The sequence below is a fragment of the Rhinopithecus roxellana genome, chromosome 4 (genome assembly GCF_007565055.1).
Source record: "Rhinopithecus roxellana isolate Shanxi Qingling chromosome 4, ASM756505v1, whole genome shotgun sequence".
Taxonomy (NCBI): Eukaryota; Metazoa; Chordata; class Mammalia; order Primates; family Cercopithecidae; genus Rhinopithecus; species Rhinopithecus roxellana.
Genome location: NC_044552.1, coordinates 16,138,051 through 16,155,336, shown reverse-complemented (window position 1 = coordinate 16,155,336; position 17,286 = coordinate 16,138,051). Strand labels below are relative to the sequence as shown.

Genomic DNA, 17,286 nt, shown 5'->3' with positions numbered 1-17,286 from the left:
CTGCTTGATAGTTTTGAAAAGGCTTGGTCCAGTAAATAATAATTTGGCCATCTGATGGGTGCTATCAGTGCCTCAGTGAAAGGTCTGGTGAAGGGTTTTAAGTAATTTCCATTGGTTAGCTTCAGGCAAAAATATTTTTCCTTCTTCAGTGGCTAGCCATCCTGAGGGGAGGAAACTATGTCCTCGTGAGGTTCCCCATTCGATTTCTCCTGCTGAGTACTGGGGCTTGGTTTCCCCTTCTCCTATGTTCAGGTGTATAATGGCCCCCACTTTTGCTAGAATGTCTCTCCCTAACAAGCAAGTGGGGCTTTCAGGCATAATTAGAAAAGCATGTGAAAAGAGTAAAGTTCCCCAGTTACTACTTAGTGGCTGGGAGAAGTATCTAGTGACTGGCTGTCCTAGGACCCCTCGGATGGTGACAGATCTGGAGGACAGTTGTCCAGGACAGGAGGGTAAGATGGAGAAGGCCGCGCCAGTGTCCAGGAGACAGTTAACCTCCTGGCCCTCAGTGGTCAAGCATACCCGGGGCTCTGTGAGGGCGATGGCATGGGCTGGCGCTTGCCCCAGGCACTCTCAGTCCTGCTGCTGGATCATCTGGTTAGTGGCTTCTGACTCAGAGGACCTTCGTCCCCTGGGGCAGTGGGCCTTCCAGTGATTCCCTTGACATAAGGGACATGGACAAGGGGGCGGCTCATTTCTATTCGGACAATCTTTTTTAAAGTGTCCTTGTAGACTGCACTGGAAGCAAGCCCTATTAAGCATTCGATTTGCCCAGACTGTCCGTGTTCCAGAGCCTCCAAAGTCCACTTGCTTGAGGGCCATGACTAAAGCGGTGACTGTTTTCTTATCTCGTTTGTCCTATTCCACCTGATCCTCCTGATCTCTATCATAAAAAAACTGAGGTTACTAAGTTCAATAGGGTTTCTAAATTTTGTTCCTGGCCTAAAGTGGACTTTTGAAGTTTTTTTTCTAATGTCTGCAGCTCACTGAGTGATAAACTTATTCTTTAAGACTAGTTGGCCTTCCACTCCAGCCTGGGTGACAGAGCAAGACTCTGTCTACCAAAAACAAAAAAAAACTGCTCAAGGAGGCAGTTTTCAGCCCTTGATTGTTAATTCTTGGCTGCAGGATCAGAGTCTTAGCTGATTTTAAAGGAGATTTCCGTGCATTTTGTCCTGCCAGGCAGACTGAAGAACCTGTCCAAATGATGATTTCTTAATCATAAAACAAAATTAGTGCCAAAGCTTATATTTAGATATGTTCTGTTCATTCAAAATTAGAGTCCTTGATTATCCTTTAGGATTAGGAAAAAATTCCTTTGGAATACTGGAGACTTTATAATCTTGACAGCTAATCGTTGGTGCTTAGCATTCATTGTACTAGTTTTAGGCCAACATTGAAGCAGTATAAATACTGTTGTGCTCGGAATGATTGTCTGTAATGGATAAACTGAACAAATGATTGCCATCAAAGTGAATACGCAACTCTCAGGAAGACACCTCATTCTAAACAGCCAGAAGAAATAAGGAAGGTTAAGAAAAAACTGGAGTTGACTTTTAAGTAGCCCCACAGGTGTGGAGTGGTTGTCTCCTGTGAACCAGCAAGAGTAGAATAAGGCACCAACTAGAAAACATCACTGCTGAGACAAGAGGCTCTTGAGCTCCTGCCTCTGCTTCAGATTCCAACTGCTCCTACGAAGCCTGACTTTGATGGTCCTCAAGAGAAGATGCAGAAACTGGGAGAAGGTGAAGTGTCTATGACCAAAGAAGAATTTGCCAAGATGATACAAGAACTGGAAGCTGAGTATCTCGATGTTTTTTTTTTTTTTTTTTTTATTATTATTATACTTTAAGTTCTAGGGTACATGTGCATAACGTGCAGGTTTGTTACATATGTATACTTGTGCCATTTTGGTGTGCTGCACCCATCAACTCGTCATTTACATCAGGTATAACTCCCAATGCCATCCCTCCCCCGTCCCCTCTCCCCGTGATAGGCCCCGGTGTGTGATGTTCCCCTTCCCGAGTCCAAGTGCTCGATGTTTTTAAGAAGACTCTGTCCTCCCATGAAGTCTTTCTTCAGTGGCTTTCGTCTCACCCTGTTCTCAGTAAAGATCGCCACTTCCGTGTTTCCTAGAATATGATCAGGATCTAAGTGTTAGGTGGAAAAATACTAAAGGGGTGTTTGGAGGCTTCTTCAAAAGTGTGGTGAAAAGTGCTGAAGTCCTTTTTACTGGAGTTAAGGAGGTAGATGACTTCTCTGAGCAAGAGAAGAACTTCCTTATTAACGATTACAATAGGATCAAAGATTCTTTTGTGAAAACTGACAAAATGACCAGATGTCATAAAAATATTGCCGATGGCTATATCCACCCTGCAGCCTGCTTACATAACCTGGCTTTAGAAGAGCCCACAGTCATCAAAAAGTACCTATTGAAGGTTGCCGAGCTATTTGAGAAACTTAGGAGAGTAGAGGGTCGAGTTTCATCAGATGAAGGTTTGAAGCTAACAGAGCTCCTCTGATACTACACGCTCAACATCGAAGTTGCTAAGGATCTCTTATACAGACACACCAAAGCCCTCATTGACTATGATAACTCAAACGAATCTCTGGATAAGGTCCAGTTAAAGAACAAAGACATCAAGTTGGCTGAGGCACACCAGCAGGAGTGCTGCCAGAAATTTGAACAACCTTCCGAATCTGCAGAAGAAGAACTGATAAATTTCAAATGGAAAGGAGTGGCAGCATTTAGAAAGAATCTAATTGAAACGTCTGAACTGGAAATAAAACATGCCAGGAGACAGGGTTTCACCATTTTGGCCAGGCTGGACTTGAACTCCTGACCTCGGGCGATCCACCTGCCTTGGCCTCCCAAAGTGCTGGGGTTACAGGTGTGAGCTACGGCTCCCAGCCCTAATTTCTAGCAACTTTTATGCAATCTTTCCAAGGCCCTCGCCTTCATAAAACAACGCACTGACATAGCATCTAAGAAGTTACGGTAAGCAGGATCACATTTAGGAGCAAGCAGGTGAGGGCAGAGGTGCTGGAGCGAATGTAAGCTCTTTGGCTGGTGGCCTTACCCACGGAGGGAAAGGAGCTCTCCCACATGAAATTGGGATGAGTGGTATGTTGCAGTTCATCTGGGATTTAATGAAGAGAAGGGCCAGCTTGCTCTGGCTGACTTTAAATCTCCTGTGAAAAGCTATGTTGGTGGACTTGTGTCATTACAGGTATATGGCAAGTTTTAATAATTCGTTGGTCTGCCTTGACTTTTTTCCCCACAGAACAATGTCTCTCTTTTGCAAAGCTGTATTGACTTGTTCAAGAATAACTGATATGCCTTCACTCAGAAGAAAAGAAATGAATGTTAAAGAAAGCCAAGCATCACTTGCACTTAAATCATTACCATGGAAGATTTTTTTTTTTTTTTTTTTTTTTTTTTTTTTTTGAGACAGAGTCTCGCTCTGTCGCCCAGGCTGGAGTGCAGTGGTGGGATCTCAGCTCACTGCAAGCTCCACCTCCCGGGTTCCCGCTATTCTCCTGCCTCAGCCTCCCAAGTAGCTGGGACTACAGGCACCCGCCACCTCGCCCGGCTAGTTTTTTTGTATTTTTAGTAGAGACGGGGTTTCACCATGTTAGCCAGGATGGTCTCGATCTCCTGACCTCGTGATCCGCCCGTCTCGGCCTCCCAAAGTGCTGGGATTACAGGCTTGAGCCACCGCGCCCAGCCTACCATGGAAGATTTATTAGCCTCAACTTTAATTTAAAATTATGTGAATAAATATTTTTATTCCACAAATCTAAAAAAAAAAGATGAGTTGGCCTTCAGTAGAGTCAGGTGACAGAGAGGTATGCTTTGTCAGTGCCTCCCTTAGTCTCTCCAGAAAGGCAGTAGGATATTCTTCCTTTCCCTGTGTTATACTGGACATCACTGAATAACTTATAGGCTTCTTCCTAGTTTTCCTTAGTCCTTCTAGCACACAAATTAGCAAATGTCTGTGGCACCAATCTCCATGTTCTGGTTCTGCGTCCCAATGAAGGTCTACACTAGGAACTGCCTGCTGGCCTGTGGGGAATTGTTCTCTTTCCTCTGTTGTCATCCTATCATTGACCTGACTTAGATACTAGAGATTGGCAAACTCTCAGGCTGCAGTTATGGCAGCACTTCTCTCATTTGGGGTTAGTGTCTGATCTACCAGTAACTTTATATCTCTCCATGTCAGATCAAAGGATTGTCCTAACCCTTGTAAAACATCAATATAGCCATCAAGGTTATCTGAGAATTTACCTAGGTCTATTTTAATTTGCTTCAAGTCTGACAGAGAAAAAGGTACATACACTCTGACTGGGCCGAATTCTCCAGAATACATCTTAGGGGCGTTTTACATTGTGGGGGAATGTTTCGCATCTGATAAAAGAACATAGGGATGCCAGCACCCCTAGTCATTTTCTGATGAGCATGAGTCCTAGAGCGTCCTCTACGGTCCTAATGCTTATTCCTTTCCAGGGTGCGTAACCACCCATGGACCTCTGCTTATTGGATTAGTTAACACTCACTGATGTAGCAGTCCTGCACCTGTTTTCCCGCCTTTCTTGATCACAAAGAAAGAGGTCCGGGCTGCTGGATTCTAGTGGTCCTTTACCAGCGTGCCCAACGTTGCCTTTGTTCTCAGAGGTGAGTTCTAGACCTGGGCTGGGTTCCTGAGTATTTCATAACAACCCAGCTGCCCCATCAAGATGCATTCCCATGAACAACAATTCTTATGCAAATTCATTTCAGAGAGGGTGTAGGTAACCTTTTGAGTCAGGACTGAGATAGAGACTTTTTGATTCTGTAAGTACTTTAAGGCTTGGCTGAGTGCAAACAGCTTGCACTTTTGAGCAGAACAATTATTAGGCAAGTCTCCTAACACTGCTTCCACAAGAGTCTCCCTATGAATTACTGAATACCCATTGTGGTTTTTTCTCAATCACCTGGGAGGAACCATCTATTGTTCTGTCTTGAAGGGAGTTCCTCCTAGGTCTGGTTGGACCTTTGTATGGTAATTAAGATTTAAGTCCCCTGTTAAGAAATCTGCTGGGTTAAGGGAATTTTCAGTGGTTAATGTTAGATCACCTTTTTCTAAGAGAATAGCCCCATACTTTAAGATTTGAGTTAGTAAGCTACCTTTTTGCGTTTTTGACTTAGGATAATTCTGAACTGGTGAGGTGTGCTCAAAATGACATTTCCTCTAAAAGTTACTTTTCTGCTTTCTTCTGTTAGCAAAGCAGTTGCCTCTGCAGATTGAATGCATTTGGACCATCCGCCGGTTTCTGGGTTAAGGATTTTTGATAGGAAGTTTACTGGTTGTCAGTGGTCTCAGTGTTTTCAGGCTACACCCTTGTTTACACTGACAACAAGGTAGTATTGGAGTGTTACAGGGTCATGGAGAAGGCAACAAGGTAGTATTGGAGTGTTATAGGGTCACGGAGAAGACTTTCAATGATCAATTATAGGTTTTAAATTTACCCTGACTTTTAAAGGAATAGGGCATGCTGTTTTTTCTTTACTACTTCTATCTCTCTTTTTCTTTCTCTCCCTCTCTTTTGTCTCTTTTCTCTCTCTGTCTCTCTCTCTCTGTCTCTCTCTGTCTCTTCTCTCCTTGACTTACTCAATTTGCTTTCATCCTGATCTATTATGTTGTCTTAGACCCAGTTCCAGTTGTTAAAGTACTGGGTCATCAGTTCTAAGGCCCTGGCAAGGGGGCAAGGGTGGTGGGGAATGGGTCTCACATAGCTGCCCATGTCTAGAGCTGTATGCCTAAACTGGGAGGGACACCAGGGAAAAGACTCCCTGGTTTCATAGCTTAGATGCCTAAGGACACAGTGTAGAGCTTCCTTAGATCCCTTTGGAGATAAAACTTGCTCTAATACTTGAGAGAGGAAGTGAAAGTCTCAAGCATTAGTACCTAGGAGACAGAGATCGGAGGAAGTAGATTCAGAGGTAAGGAGAATTTTGGGGCTACACTTTGAAGAAATTTGTGGTTGGGACCCAGGAGGTATGGGTCAGAAGGAAAAGTAGGGGCACACACATGGGAGACTATTGAGTAGAAACTTTGGCTGTGCCATGATCTCAACCAGCTAATGCCAGGAGTTTGGGATGATAGCTTTCTGCCTCTAGTTGGCCCTTGGCTTCCCCAGGAAAACTGAAAGCGGAGACTGGTTCCAGGCAGACCAATGCTCCCAGCCTAGAAGGTTTGGGGGTTGTTAGAAAGTGCTTCCCCAGACAGCCTCACACCTGAATCTTAAGTCTGGTGGCCACGCTAATAGTTTTTAACCGGCCGACAGGTGCCCGGTATTTTCCTCCAATTTTAAGGAAGGATAGGACAGAATAGCAAGCGAAAGTGGTCCAATATTACTCACCGCTTTGGAGAGTCCCTTCGTGGTCGCCAAAATGTTACCAGGGAGTCCTTGTTCTTAGAGCTCCCAAGATGGTGGCAGGCTGCTTCCAAGATGGCAGCAAGCTTCTTGTTCTCTGACCAGGGGTTCTTGGCCTCACGGATTCCAAGGAATGCAATCTTGGGCCATATGGTGAGAGGTATAGCTCTATTAGAAGAGAACCATGGAACCCAGCAACTACTGTTTAGCTCAGTTAGAATGAACCTGGGCACGTAGCCATGCAGGAACAATGACAAGCCTTTAGCCTGATCAGGAGTGGCAATGGGTGCCTTGCTGGATCAGGAGCACAACAGACACCCTGCCATATTTGGAAGGGTGGAAGTCAGCAGCGGGTCTGTGATGGTGGCAGACAGCAGTGGTGGACAGCGAGCCAAAGCTCAGCTCGAGCCATGACAAATACAGACCAGAAGAGTGTGCAGTTGCAAGATTTAATAGAATGGAAACAGAGCTCCCATACAAAGGGAGGTCTTGAGACCCAAAGGGGGTTGGCCCCCCACTTTTTTGAGATGGAGTCTCGCTCTGTCACCCAGGCTGGAGTGCAGTGGTGCGATCTTGACTCACTCCACCTCTGCCTCCCGGGTTCAAGCAATTCTTCTGTGTCAGCCTCCAGAGTAGCTGGGTTTACAGGTGCCTACTACCATACCCAACTAAGTTTTGTATTTTTAGTAAAGACTGGGTTTCACCATGTTTGGCCAGGCTGGTCTTGAACTTACTTGAGAGTGATCCATCCACCTTGGCCTCTCAAAGTGCTGGGATTACAGGCATGAGCCACTGTACCCGGCCTGTTTTGGCACATTCATAAAAAATGATTTTCCACATATATTTGAGTGTATTTCTGGATCCTATTTTGCTCCATTTATCTATATGTCTTTGCCCAAACAAGACTTTCTTACTGTGGCCAGGTCCTGAAATAAGGTAGTGTTAGGCATCTGACTTTGATCTTCTGCTTTAAAAAGTGCTTTGATAATTCTAGGTTCTTTGCATTGTCATAAAAATTTAGAACCAATTTGTTAGTTTCTACAAAAAGACTACTAGAATTTGTTTGGGATTGAGTTGAATCAGGATCAATAGGGAAGAATTTCCATCTTAATAATACTGAGACTTTCAACATGGACAGGATATATTTGCCCTTTGGTTAGGTCTTCTTTAATGTCTCTTAACAATGTTTTGTAGTTTTCAGTGAAGAAGTCTTAGATATTTTTTGTTATATTTATTACTGGCACAGGTGTAAAAGGAGCTTTCCTTTTTCCCTCTGAAGGTTGATGAAAGCAGTCTGCTAAACTCAACAACAGACACATTAACAGGAGAAAAGGCATACAGATTTATTAAGGTGCAAGTGCATGAGAGTCACACAAGTTATGAAAATTCAAAGAAGGGCCAGGTGGTTGATGACTAAATGCCCCCTTCATAGAGGAGAGGAAGGTGGGGGATGTAAGGAATTTTAGAGGAAAACTAAATTATATTTAGGGGAGATGACTGGGCCCAAAAAAGAGACAATAGCCTGGGGCAGAGTCCTTCTGAGCTCTGGGAGAGATGGCAACAAGTTACGGGAAGGTGAGGGGTAGAACTGCACCATGAACAAAGTTTGCCTTATGCAGATAAAGTCTCTCAGAATAGCCCTCAGAAGAGAACATGAAAAGTCTGTCTAGGTGGGTGTAGTGACAACCTTTATTTTTTCTTTGGTTATTAATCTTTCCTGGTTAATGAGAGTTCAGACATAATATTAAAGGCAATTGTTTTTCTTTGAGAATAACTTCCCTCAGTCAGATCCGGGAACTTTAGAGAGAGCCCCTCCCTGCACTTGTGGGAAGAAACAAGGGAAGGTTAGAGAGACCTTGGTTTGAAGGCCTTCCATTTAATTCAAAGCATTCAACATGCCAAAGTGCCATACTCTAGAGTATCATTTTCTGAGCCTCGACACTAGGTATTTTATAGTTTATAGCACCACTGTAAATAAAAAATACTAAACATAAGGATACAACTGATTTTTGTTTATTATCGTAGTATACTGCAAACTTGTATATTAATGTATTAGTTCTGGTAGCTATTTTTTAGATTCTCTGGGATTTCTCTTTTATTGCGATAAGAACACTTTACATGAGGTCTTAACAAAACTCTCAACAATTTTTAAGCATGTAATACATTATTGTGGACAGTGTTGTAAACAGCTATTTAGAGCTTATTCATCTTGATTACGTGAAACTTTAAGCTGGTTGATTATTAACTTGCATTTCCCCTCCCACAAGGCCCTAGTAACCATCATTCCACTCTTTGATTCTATGAATTTGACTGTTTTAGATGCCTCATATAAATGGAATCATGCATTATTTCTGTGACTGGCTTATTTCACTTAGCATGTCCTCAAGGTGTGTCTACGTTGTCACATACTACAGAATTTCTGTCTTTTAAAAGGCTAACAAGTATTTCATTGTATGTATATACCACATTTTCTTTATCCACTTCTCTGTCAAACATTTACATTTTTCCCATACTTTGGCTATTGTGAATGGTGCTTCAATGAATATAGAGGTGTTAATGTCTCTTCAAGATTTTGATTTCAATTCTTTTGGATAAATACCCAGAAGTAGGATTGCTGGATCATATAATTCCTTGGGATTTTTTTATGTAAATAGTCATATTATCTGCAAATGCAGAAACATTTTTACATCTTCCTTTCCATTCTTTATTCTTTTATTTCCTTTCTTTGCCTTATTGCAATGAATAAGATTTTCAGCACAATAGTGAAAGATGTGGTAAAAGCGGACATCTTTCATTTTTTTCTCAATCTCACGGAAAAAACAATTCAGTGTTTTGTTTACTCTAAGTTTCTGCAGATTCCTTTTATAAGTTTGAGAAAATTCCCTACTGTTTCTAGTTGTTTTTATCACATGTGAATGTAGAATTTTGTCAAATGCTTTCTCTGTATCTATGAATAATATGTTTCTTTTATTCTGTTAATATGGTAAATTGCATTGCTTTTTAAAAAATATTCCTTACAGTAAAATGTGCATAACCTAAGATTTACCATTTTAAGTGCTTAAGTGTAATTAAGTTAGTGGCATTAAGTACATTCTGAACATTGTTATGCAACCATCACTATCCTTCTCTAGAACATTTTCATCATCCCATAATGAAACTGTTTCTCCTTTAAACAATAATTTCCTACTCCTTTATCTTCTCAGCACCTTGTAACCATTATTCTATTTTCTGACTCTACGAATTTGCCTACTGAATCATACAATATTTGTCCTTTTGTGTCTGGCTTATTTCACTTGGCATAATGTCTTCAAGGTTCATCCTTGTTGTAGCATGTATCAGAGTTTTATTCTTTTTTAAGGCTGATAATATTTCATTCTACATATAGACTACATTTTGTTTATCCATTCATCTGTTGATGGACACTTGGGTTGTTTTTACTTTTCTATCTTGTGGATAATGCTTTGTATGCAAATATCTGTTCAAGTCTCTGCTAGTCAATTATTTGGGGTATATTCTCTGCTATGGTTTAAATGTCTTCTCCAAAACTTATGTTGAAATTTAATTGCCATGTGATGTATTGAAAGGTGAGACCTTTAAGGCGTGATTAGGTCATGAGGGTTCTGCTCTCATGAGGGGATTAATACCATTATTGTGGAAGTGGGTTAGTATGTCAGAAGGTCAACCTCCTTTTTCTGTTTCACATGTGTGGTTCCTTGACATGCTCTACCTTTTGCCATGATATGATGCAGTAAGAAGACCCTTACCAGATGTGGCCCCTCAATCTTAGATTCCCAGGCTCCAGAACCATGAGCCAAATAAATACATTTTCTTTATAAATTACTCAGTTTGTGGTATTCTATCATAGCAACAAAAATGCACTAAGACATACCCAGAAGTGGAATTGAGGGATCGTATGGTAATTATGCCTATTTGGGGTTCCTTAAGATTCCATATGCATTTTAGAATACATTTTATATATCTGCAAACACATTGTTGGGATCTTGATAGAATTTCATTAAATGTGCAAATCACTTTGGGTATTGTTAATCTCCATAATACTAAGCCTTTTAATCCAGGAACATGTGAAGTCTTCCCATTTATTTATGTCTTCTGTAATTTATTTCAGTAATGTATTCTAGTTTTCACACAGTCTTTTGCCTCATTGGATAAACTGATTTCTAAACTTGGTTATTTTTGATGTTATAAATTGAATGGTTTTTCTCAATTTCCTTTTTGGAATGTTCTTTGCTAGTATTTATTTATCTTTAATCTTTATTTTTTTCTTCTTTCTGCTAGTTTTGGTTTTAGTTTGTTCTTTTTCTAGTTTCTTATGGTGTAAATCTAGGTTGTTTATTTGAAATCTTTCTTTTTTCTTAATGTGTTTGCAGCTGCAAATTTCCATTTTAGCACTGCTTTCACATCCTCCCATAAGTTTTGGTTTGTAGTGTTTTCATTCATGTCAAGATATTTAAAATTTTTTCTTTGTGATTTTTCTTGACCCATTGGTTATTTAAAAGTGTGTTATTTAATTTCTACATACTTGTGAATTGTCCAGGATTTTGCTGTTAACTTCTAGTTTCATTTCATTGTGATCAGAAATGATATTTCGTATTTCAATTTTTAATCTATTAAGATGTCCTATGGCTTAACGTATGATCTTTCTTGGAAAATGCTCCATGTGCACTTAAAAAATACATATTCTGTTGTCATTAAGTGCAGTGTACTGTATGTGTCTGTTGGGTCCAGTTGGTCTATAGTATTTTTCAAGTCCTATGTTCTCCTATGATCTTCTGCCTAGTTCTCTATCCACTGGAGAAAGTGGAGGTATTGAAGTTTATTATTGCAGAGCCATTTATTCTTCAATTTTGTCAATGTTTGCTTCATATAGTTTGGAGCTCTAATATTTAGTGTATATGTTTATAATTGTCATATCTTGGTAAATTGAGCCTTTTAGCATTATATTATGTCTTTCTTTGTCCCTTTTAACAGTTTTTTACTTAAAGTCTATTTTATCAATTGTATAGCCATTTCTGCTCTTTATTACTATTGGCATGGAATATCTTTTTAACCCTTACACTTTCACCCTACTCATATCCTCAAATCTAAAGTGAGACTCTTTTAGACAGTATACAGTTGATTCTGGTTTTATATCCACTCTGCCAACTTATGATTTTTGATATGTTTTCAATCCAATTATATTTAAAGTAATTGCTAAGAAAGCAATTACTTTTGCCATTTTGTTGTTTTCTCTGTCCCTTACAGCTTTTTTTCTCCCTCATTTCCTTGATTGCTGCCTTCCTTCCTTTATGTTTAAAGTTGTTGTAATGGCACATTTTGATTCCTTTCTCACTTCTGCTTGTGTATATTTTCTTGGTGTTTACTTTGGGCATTACATATAATATCCTAGAGTTATGATGATCTATATGAATTGATACCAACTTAACTTCAGTTGCATATAAAAACTCTACTTCCTTAAAGCTCTTCTCCCCTTATGTTATTGATGTCACAAATTATACCATTTAATATTATATACTCATTAACATAGATTCATAATTATTTTATGCAATTGTCTCTTAAATCCTGTAGAAAATCCAAAGTGGAGTTATAAACAAAAATTACATTGATACTGTTTTTATATTTGTTCATATATTTACCTTTACTGGAGAACTTTATATTTTCATATGTCTTCCAGTTACCATCTAGCATTATTTCATTTCAAACTGAAGGATTTCTTTTAACACTTCTTGTAGGGCAGGTGTAGTAATAATAAACTCCCTCAGCTTTTGTTTTTATGTGAATGTCTTAATTTCTCCCTCATTTTTGAAGAAACATTTTATCAGGTATAGAATTCTCAGTTGACAGTTTTTTTTTTTTTTTTTTAATTTTCAGCACTTTAAATATATCATCCCACTGCCTCTAGTCTCCAAGGTTCTTGCTGAAATAATACACTGATAGTCTTATTGCAGATCTCTTGTACATAATGAGTAACTTTTCTCTTGATACCTTCCAAGATTCTCTTTATCTGGTACTTTTGCCAGCTTTGATTATGTGTTTTCGTATGGGTCTCTTCAGGTTTATCCTACTTGAAGACCATTGAGCTTGGATTTATATATTCATGTCTTTCCTCATATTTGGCATGTTTTCAGCTATTATTTGCATATATTGGTCAGCATGATGACATCTCGTAAGTCCCTAAGCATCTGTTCACTGTGTTTTTCTTCTGTATGCTTCTCAAATGCAGTAATTTCAAATGAGCTGATTTCAAATTTGCTTATTCTTTCTTCTACTTGAGTTTGCTGTTGAACTCCTCTCATAAAATTTTCAAATCAGTTATTGTACTTTTCAGCTCAAGAATTTTTTTTTTTATAATTTCTATCTTTGTTGATGTTCTCATTTTGTTCATATGCTTTCCTTTCTTTGGTTCTTTGTTCATGTTTTTATTTAGTTGTGGGAGTATATTTGACAGTTGTGGTTTTTTTTTTTTGTTGTTTGTTGTTTTGAAACAGAGTCTCACTCTGTTGCCCAGGATGGAGTGCAGTCACGTGATCTTGGCTCACCGCAACCTCTGCCTCCTGGGTTCCAGTGATTCTCATGCCTCAGCCTCCTGAGTAGCTGGGATTACAGGTGTGCAGCACCATGCCCCAATTTTTTTGTATTTTTAGTAGAGATGGGGTTTCACCATGTTGGCCAGGCTAGTCTCAAACTCCTGGCCTCAAGTGATCTGACTGCCTTGGCCTCCCAAAGTGCTGGGATTACAGGCATGAGCCATCGCACCTGGCTGACAGTTGTTTTAAAGTCTAGTAAGCCTGATGCCTGTGTTTCTTCCAGAACTGTTTCTGGAGATGTATTTTTTTCATTTGAATGGGCCATCTTTTCCTGGTTCTTTACATGCCTTATGATCTCTTTTTGAAAATTGGGTATTTAAAAAAATGTGGCCACTCTCCCAGTCTTTGCAGACTGGCATGTAAGACCTCACTAATTTGTGAGCCCATGAGACCTTCACCAATCTGAGATTAGTCCAGGTCTTCTCGGGTATTTTCTAGGCATGCTTCCTTCCTGTGACTGTGTTTGTGTGCGCCCCTTCCCCATCACAGGTGATTTTAAAGGTTTTCATTTCCTAAAGAGTCACTGTAGCTTTTTCTTAGGGCCTTAGATATTCTATTGTATTCTTCTATTTGTAATCTCCTGCCCTCAGAAGCCCACAGGGCAGCAATCCCTGTGTAATTTTCATGTGCTGCATTGCTCACCACTGCCTTCTGTGGCTTCCAGCCTGAAATCAAAACTATTTGCTGTTTCCTGTCTGATATCTGAGTTGGACATTATAGACACCAGTTCCATAGGCAGCCCACAGACAGGCCAGGATGTTGCAACAAGTTTCACTCTGCTCCTTCTGTCCTGAGGGAGGGAACAGGGGATTGGGCCAGTTGCCTCTAACTGCACCACACAGGGAAGAAGGCAAGAGCAAATATTACAAAAATTCTTGTGGGGAAAAGAGAGATCAGACTGTTACTGCGTCTATAGACACAGTAGAGAGATTGTTATGCCCAGACCGTTTATTCCCCGAAGAAGACCACCAGAGTCCAGAGTCAAAGCCAAGCGGCAAGGATCTTTACTGCAAGTTCGAACTTGGTCCCTCTGCTCCACAGCATACAGGAGGGCCCCGAACGATGCATGTGCTCGCTTTTTATAGCCCGATGTAAACAGGATATGTAAGGTTACAGAGAAACAAGGGAATTCTTTTGGTTACAGCATTACAATTGGTTAACATTTTAAGTTATACATTTAGCAGTTTTTTATTGGTTCCCACGCTTTCAGTAAAACCACTCCACAAACGGTTGTGACCTTATCGGGGACTCTCCAGGTGGTGTTTTTCTAAAGTTGAGACAAATGGAGGAATGTTTGTACTGGGCCCAGGAAGTTGAGACAAATGGAGGAATGTTTGTACTGGGCCCAGGAAGTTGAGACAAATGGAGGAATGTTTGTACTGGGCCCAGGAAGTTGAGACAAATGGAGGAATGTTTGTACTGGGCCCAGGAAGTTGAGACAAATGGAGGAATGTTTGTACTGGGCCCAGGAAGTTGAGACAACTGGAGGAATGTTTGTACTGGGCCCAGGAAGTTGAGACAAATGGAGGAATGTTTGTACTGGGCCCAGGAAGTTGAGACAAATGGAGGAATGTTTGTACTGGGCCCAGGACTGAGATATATGTTTGATTTCTTACAAGATCACAGTCTGATCTCTCTTTCTTTTCCCCACATTTCCCCGTTTTCTTTTCACACAGTAACAGTCTGATCTCTCTTTTCCCCACAAATTCCTACTTTTTTTTTTTTTTTTTTATGACGGAATCTCACTCTGTCATCCAGGCTGGAATATAGTGGCACAATCTCGGCTCATAGCAACCTCCACCTCCCAGGTTCAAGCGATTCTTCTGCCTCAGCCTCCTGAGTAGCTGGGACTATAGGCGTGTGCCATCAAGCCTGGCTAATTTTTTATATTTTTAGTACAGATGGGGTTTCACCGTGTTGGCCAAGTTGGTCTCGGACTCCTGACCTCGTGATCCGCCTGCCTCGGCTTCCCAAAGTGCTTGAATTACAGGCGTGAGCCACTGCGCCCTGCCAATTCCTACCATTTTTAAGGTGACTTTCTTGATTGGGCATTCACTTGTTTGCTGGAGGTATTTGACTAGTTTCCAGAACTCATAAAGTTATTTTAGTCAGTCTGTATTTATTTGATGTTTCCATGGGAGTATGAGGGCTTAGAACTTCCTCTTTCATCATCTTGCTGATACCACTGTTAATTCATTTTTTCCTTGTATTTCCTTATCTCTGTTCTTCATATTCAATTCTATTGATATATCTTCAAGGTTCACTGACTCCTTCCTTTTTTGTCTAGTTTGCATCTAGTGAGTCTCTTCAGTGAATTTTTATTTTTTACATGTTTTAAATTGTGTTTGGTTCTCTTTTTAACATTTTTCTTTTGAAAATTCATATATTTTAAAATCATTTCTAGTGTATTTTTCTTGACCTCATGGGATGTAGTAATAAGAACTATAAGACTGTGTGTAACAATTCCAAAGTCCAGGTCATCTCAGGATTGACATGTACAGATTGTCTATTTCACCCAAGTGTTCACATTTCCATGTTTGTTTCTATGTCACATAATTTTGTAAATATTATGTCATATGGATCCTGGATCTTCTTCTTAGGGCCTTAGATATTCTATTGTATGGATGGATTGTGGATCCATATGACATAATAGACAGGAAAGCAACTGCACAGGGATCCCAGGATCCACAAGGTATGCTATTTACTATATTGTGGCACTGGATGGAAGTTATGTTTTTGTGGATCATGTTACAATCATCTGGAAAATGCTGTTTTTGTTTTGGCAAGAGATCAATCTGGTTAGACTGACGACAAGCTGTCTTGATCTTCTGTGGGTGGTGGTGAAAATCCCAGTACACTTCACAAAGCCTTTGCTGTGCTGGTTTGAGTCTCACTTATGCATCAGACTTCTCTGGGTTCATACGCAGAATTAAAACTTCCTTCTCTCTGCTCTGGGATTCTCTTCTTGCTTTCACTCTTTAGCCCCCAGAGGGCCCTTTTCCTTTTCAAGGTGTTTTTGTTTTCCTCAGCTTCTATTCGGCTGGCCACTCCATGGTCATTGCAGCACTGCTCCACAATAGGGGGTGTGCCTTTGAGGCAAAAGTATTAGGTTGGTGCAAAAGTAATTGCAGTTTTTGCCATTACTTCTAACGCCATGCTCAGGAGACAGATTCCAGCAATTGTGTTTATTTCTTGTAATCTGGGAAACGTATCCTTGTGCAGTCGCTTCTCTGTATTTTGACACCCTTCCACAATCCACCTTTTGATTAATTTCAGCATGCTCAAGTAGTTCTTTTTCATATTTCATGTAGAGATTTTAGTTGTAATTTGTGGGAAGAATGGGCAGTAGTTGGCTTGTGCTGCTATTGGGGAATGAAAACTCTGCCTGGGTTTTTATCTTCATTTTGACATTCACTGGAAATTTGACTCTGGAGAAGCTAATCTCTATGCCTCAGGATGCCTACTTGAAAATGGGTAGCGGCAACAGACCTACCTCATTTTTAATTTTTGGCATTGTTTTTGGTGGATAAAATATGATAATGGGCATTAAGCACTAGTAACTGCTCAATCGAAACTAATGCTTATTTCTATTCTATTTTCGATAAAACTGAACATTTTGGATTACAATTACTGGAATAAACAATTTAGAACTAAAAAGTTAAGAGATTTGGTGAGTTAGCTAACTTTGACCTTGAAGGAAAGGTCAAAAGGAAGACTAGGAAAAGCAAAATATCCCATCCTCTTCTGTAGCCCTTGGAATTACACCCTCAGTCCTTGTCAAGTGATAGCTACGAAATCAAGACAGGATGTTGCAAGGTCAATCAAGGGAGCTTGCAGGTATGCCTTCCATAAACTACCACATTAAACAATGGGACTCTCTAACAAATAAGAAAACAATTATGGATGCAGAGCATTGCTTTCCGATGAAATGACCCAATTTTCCTTTCATGCCTCTTTATTAAATTGCCCCCCCAAAAAAAACCCCAACTAAGAGTCTTGTTTTATAGTAATACTATTCCTTCCATTTTGCTCCCTTGCTAGATGGCTGAAAAAGAACATGCAACCCACCGAAGACCTCAAGTCAGTGATCTGTAGGCTGTCCGCGTTTGGCCCAATTCAGTCAGTCACTGTTTGTGGACGTCAAAGTGCTATAGTGGCATTCAAAGACATGACTTCAGCCTGTAATGCTGTGAGTGCTTTTCAAAGTAGGACCCCAGGGACCATGTTCCAGTGTTCCTGGCAACAACGATTCATGTCAAAAGAC

General features: G+C 40.3%; 1 protein-coding gene and 1 pseudogene across 1 annotated transcript in view; both read left to right on the top strand.

Annotated features, from left to right (window-relative positions):
* C4H6orf201 (chromosome 4 C6orf201 homolog) overlaps positions 1-17,286 on the top strand; it is a 55,885-nt gene that overhangs the window by 23,120 nt on the left and 15,479 nt on the right. Inside the window, exon 3 of the mRNA XM_030928909.1 lies at positions 17,064-17,286. Coding sequence (XP_030784769.1) covers positions 17,064-17,286 — 223 coding nt within the window. The remainder of the gene's footprint in view (positions 1-17,063) is intronic.
* On the top strand, positions 1,685-3,335 carry LOC104664548 (annotated as a pseudogene).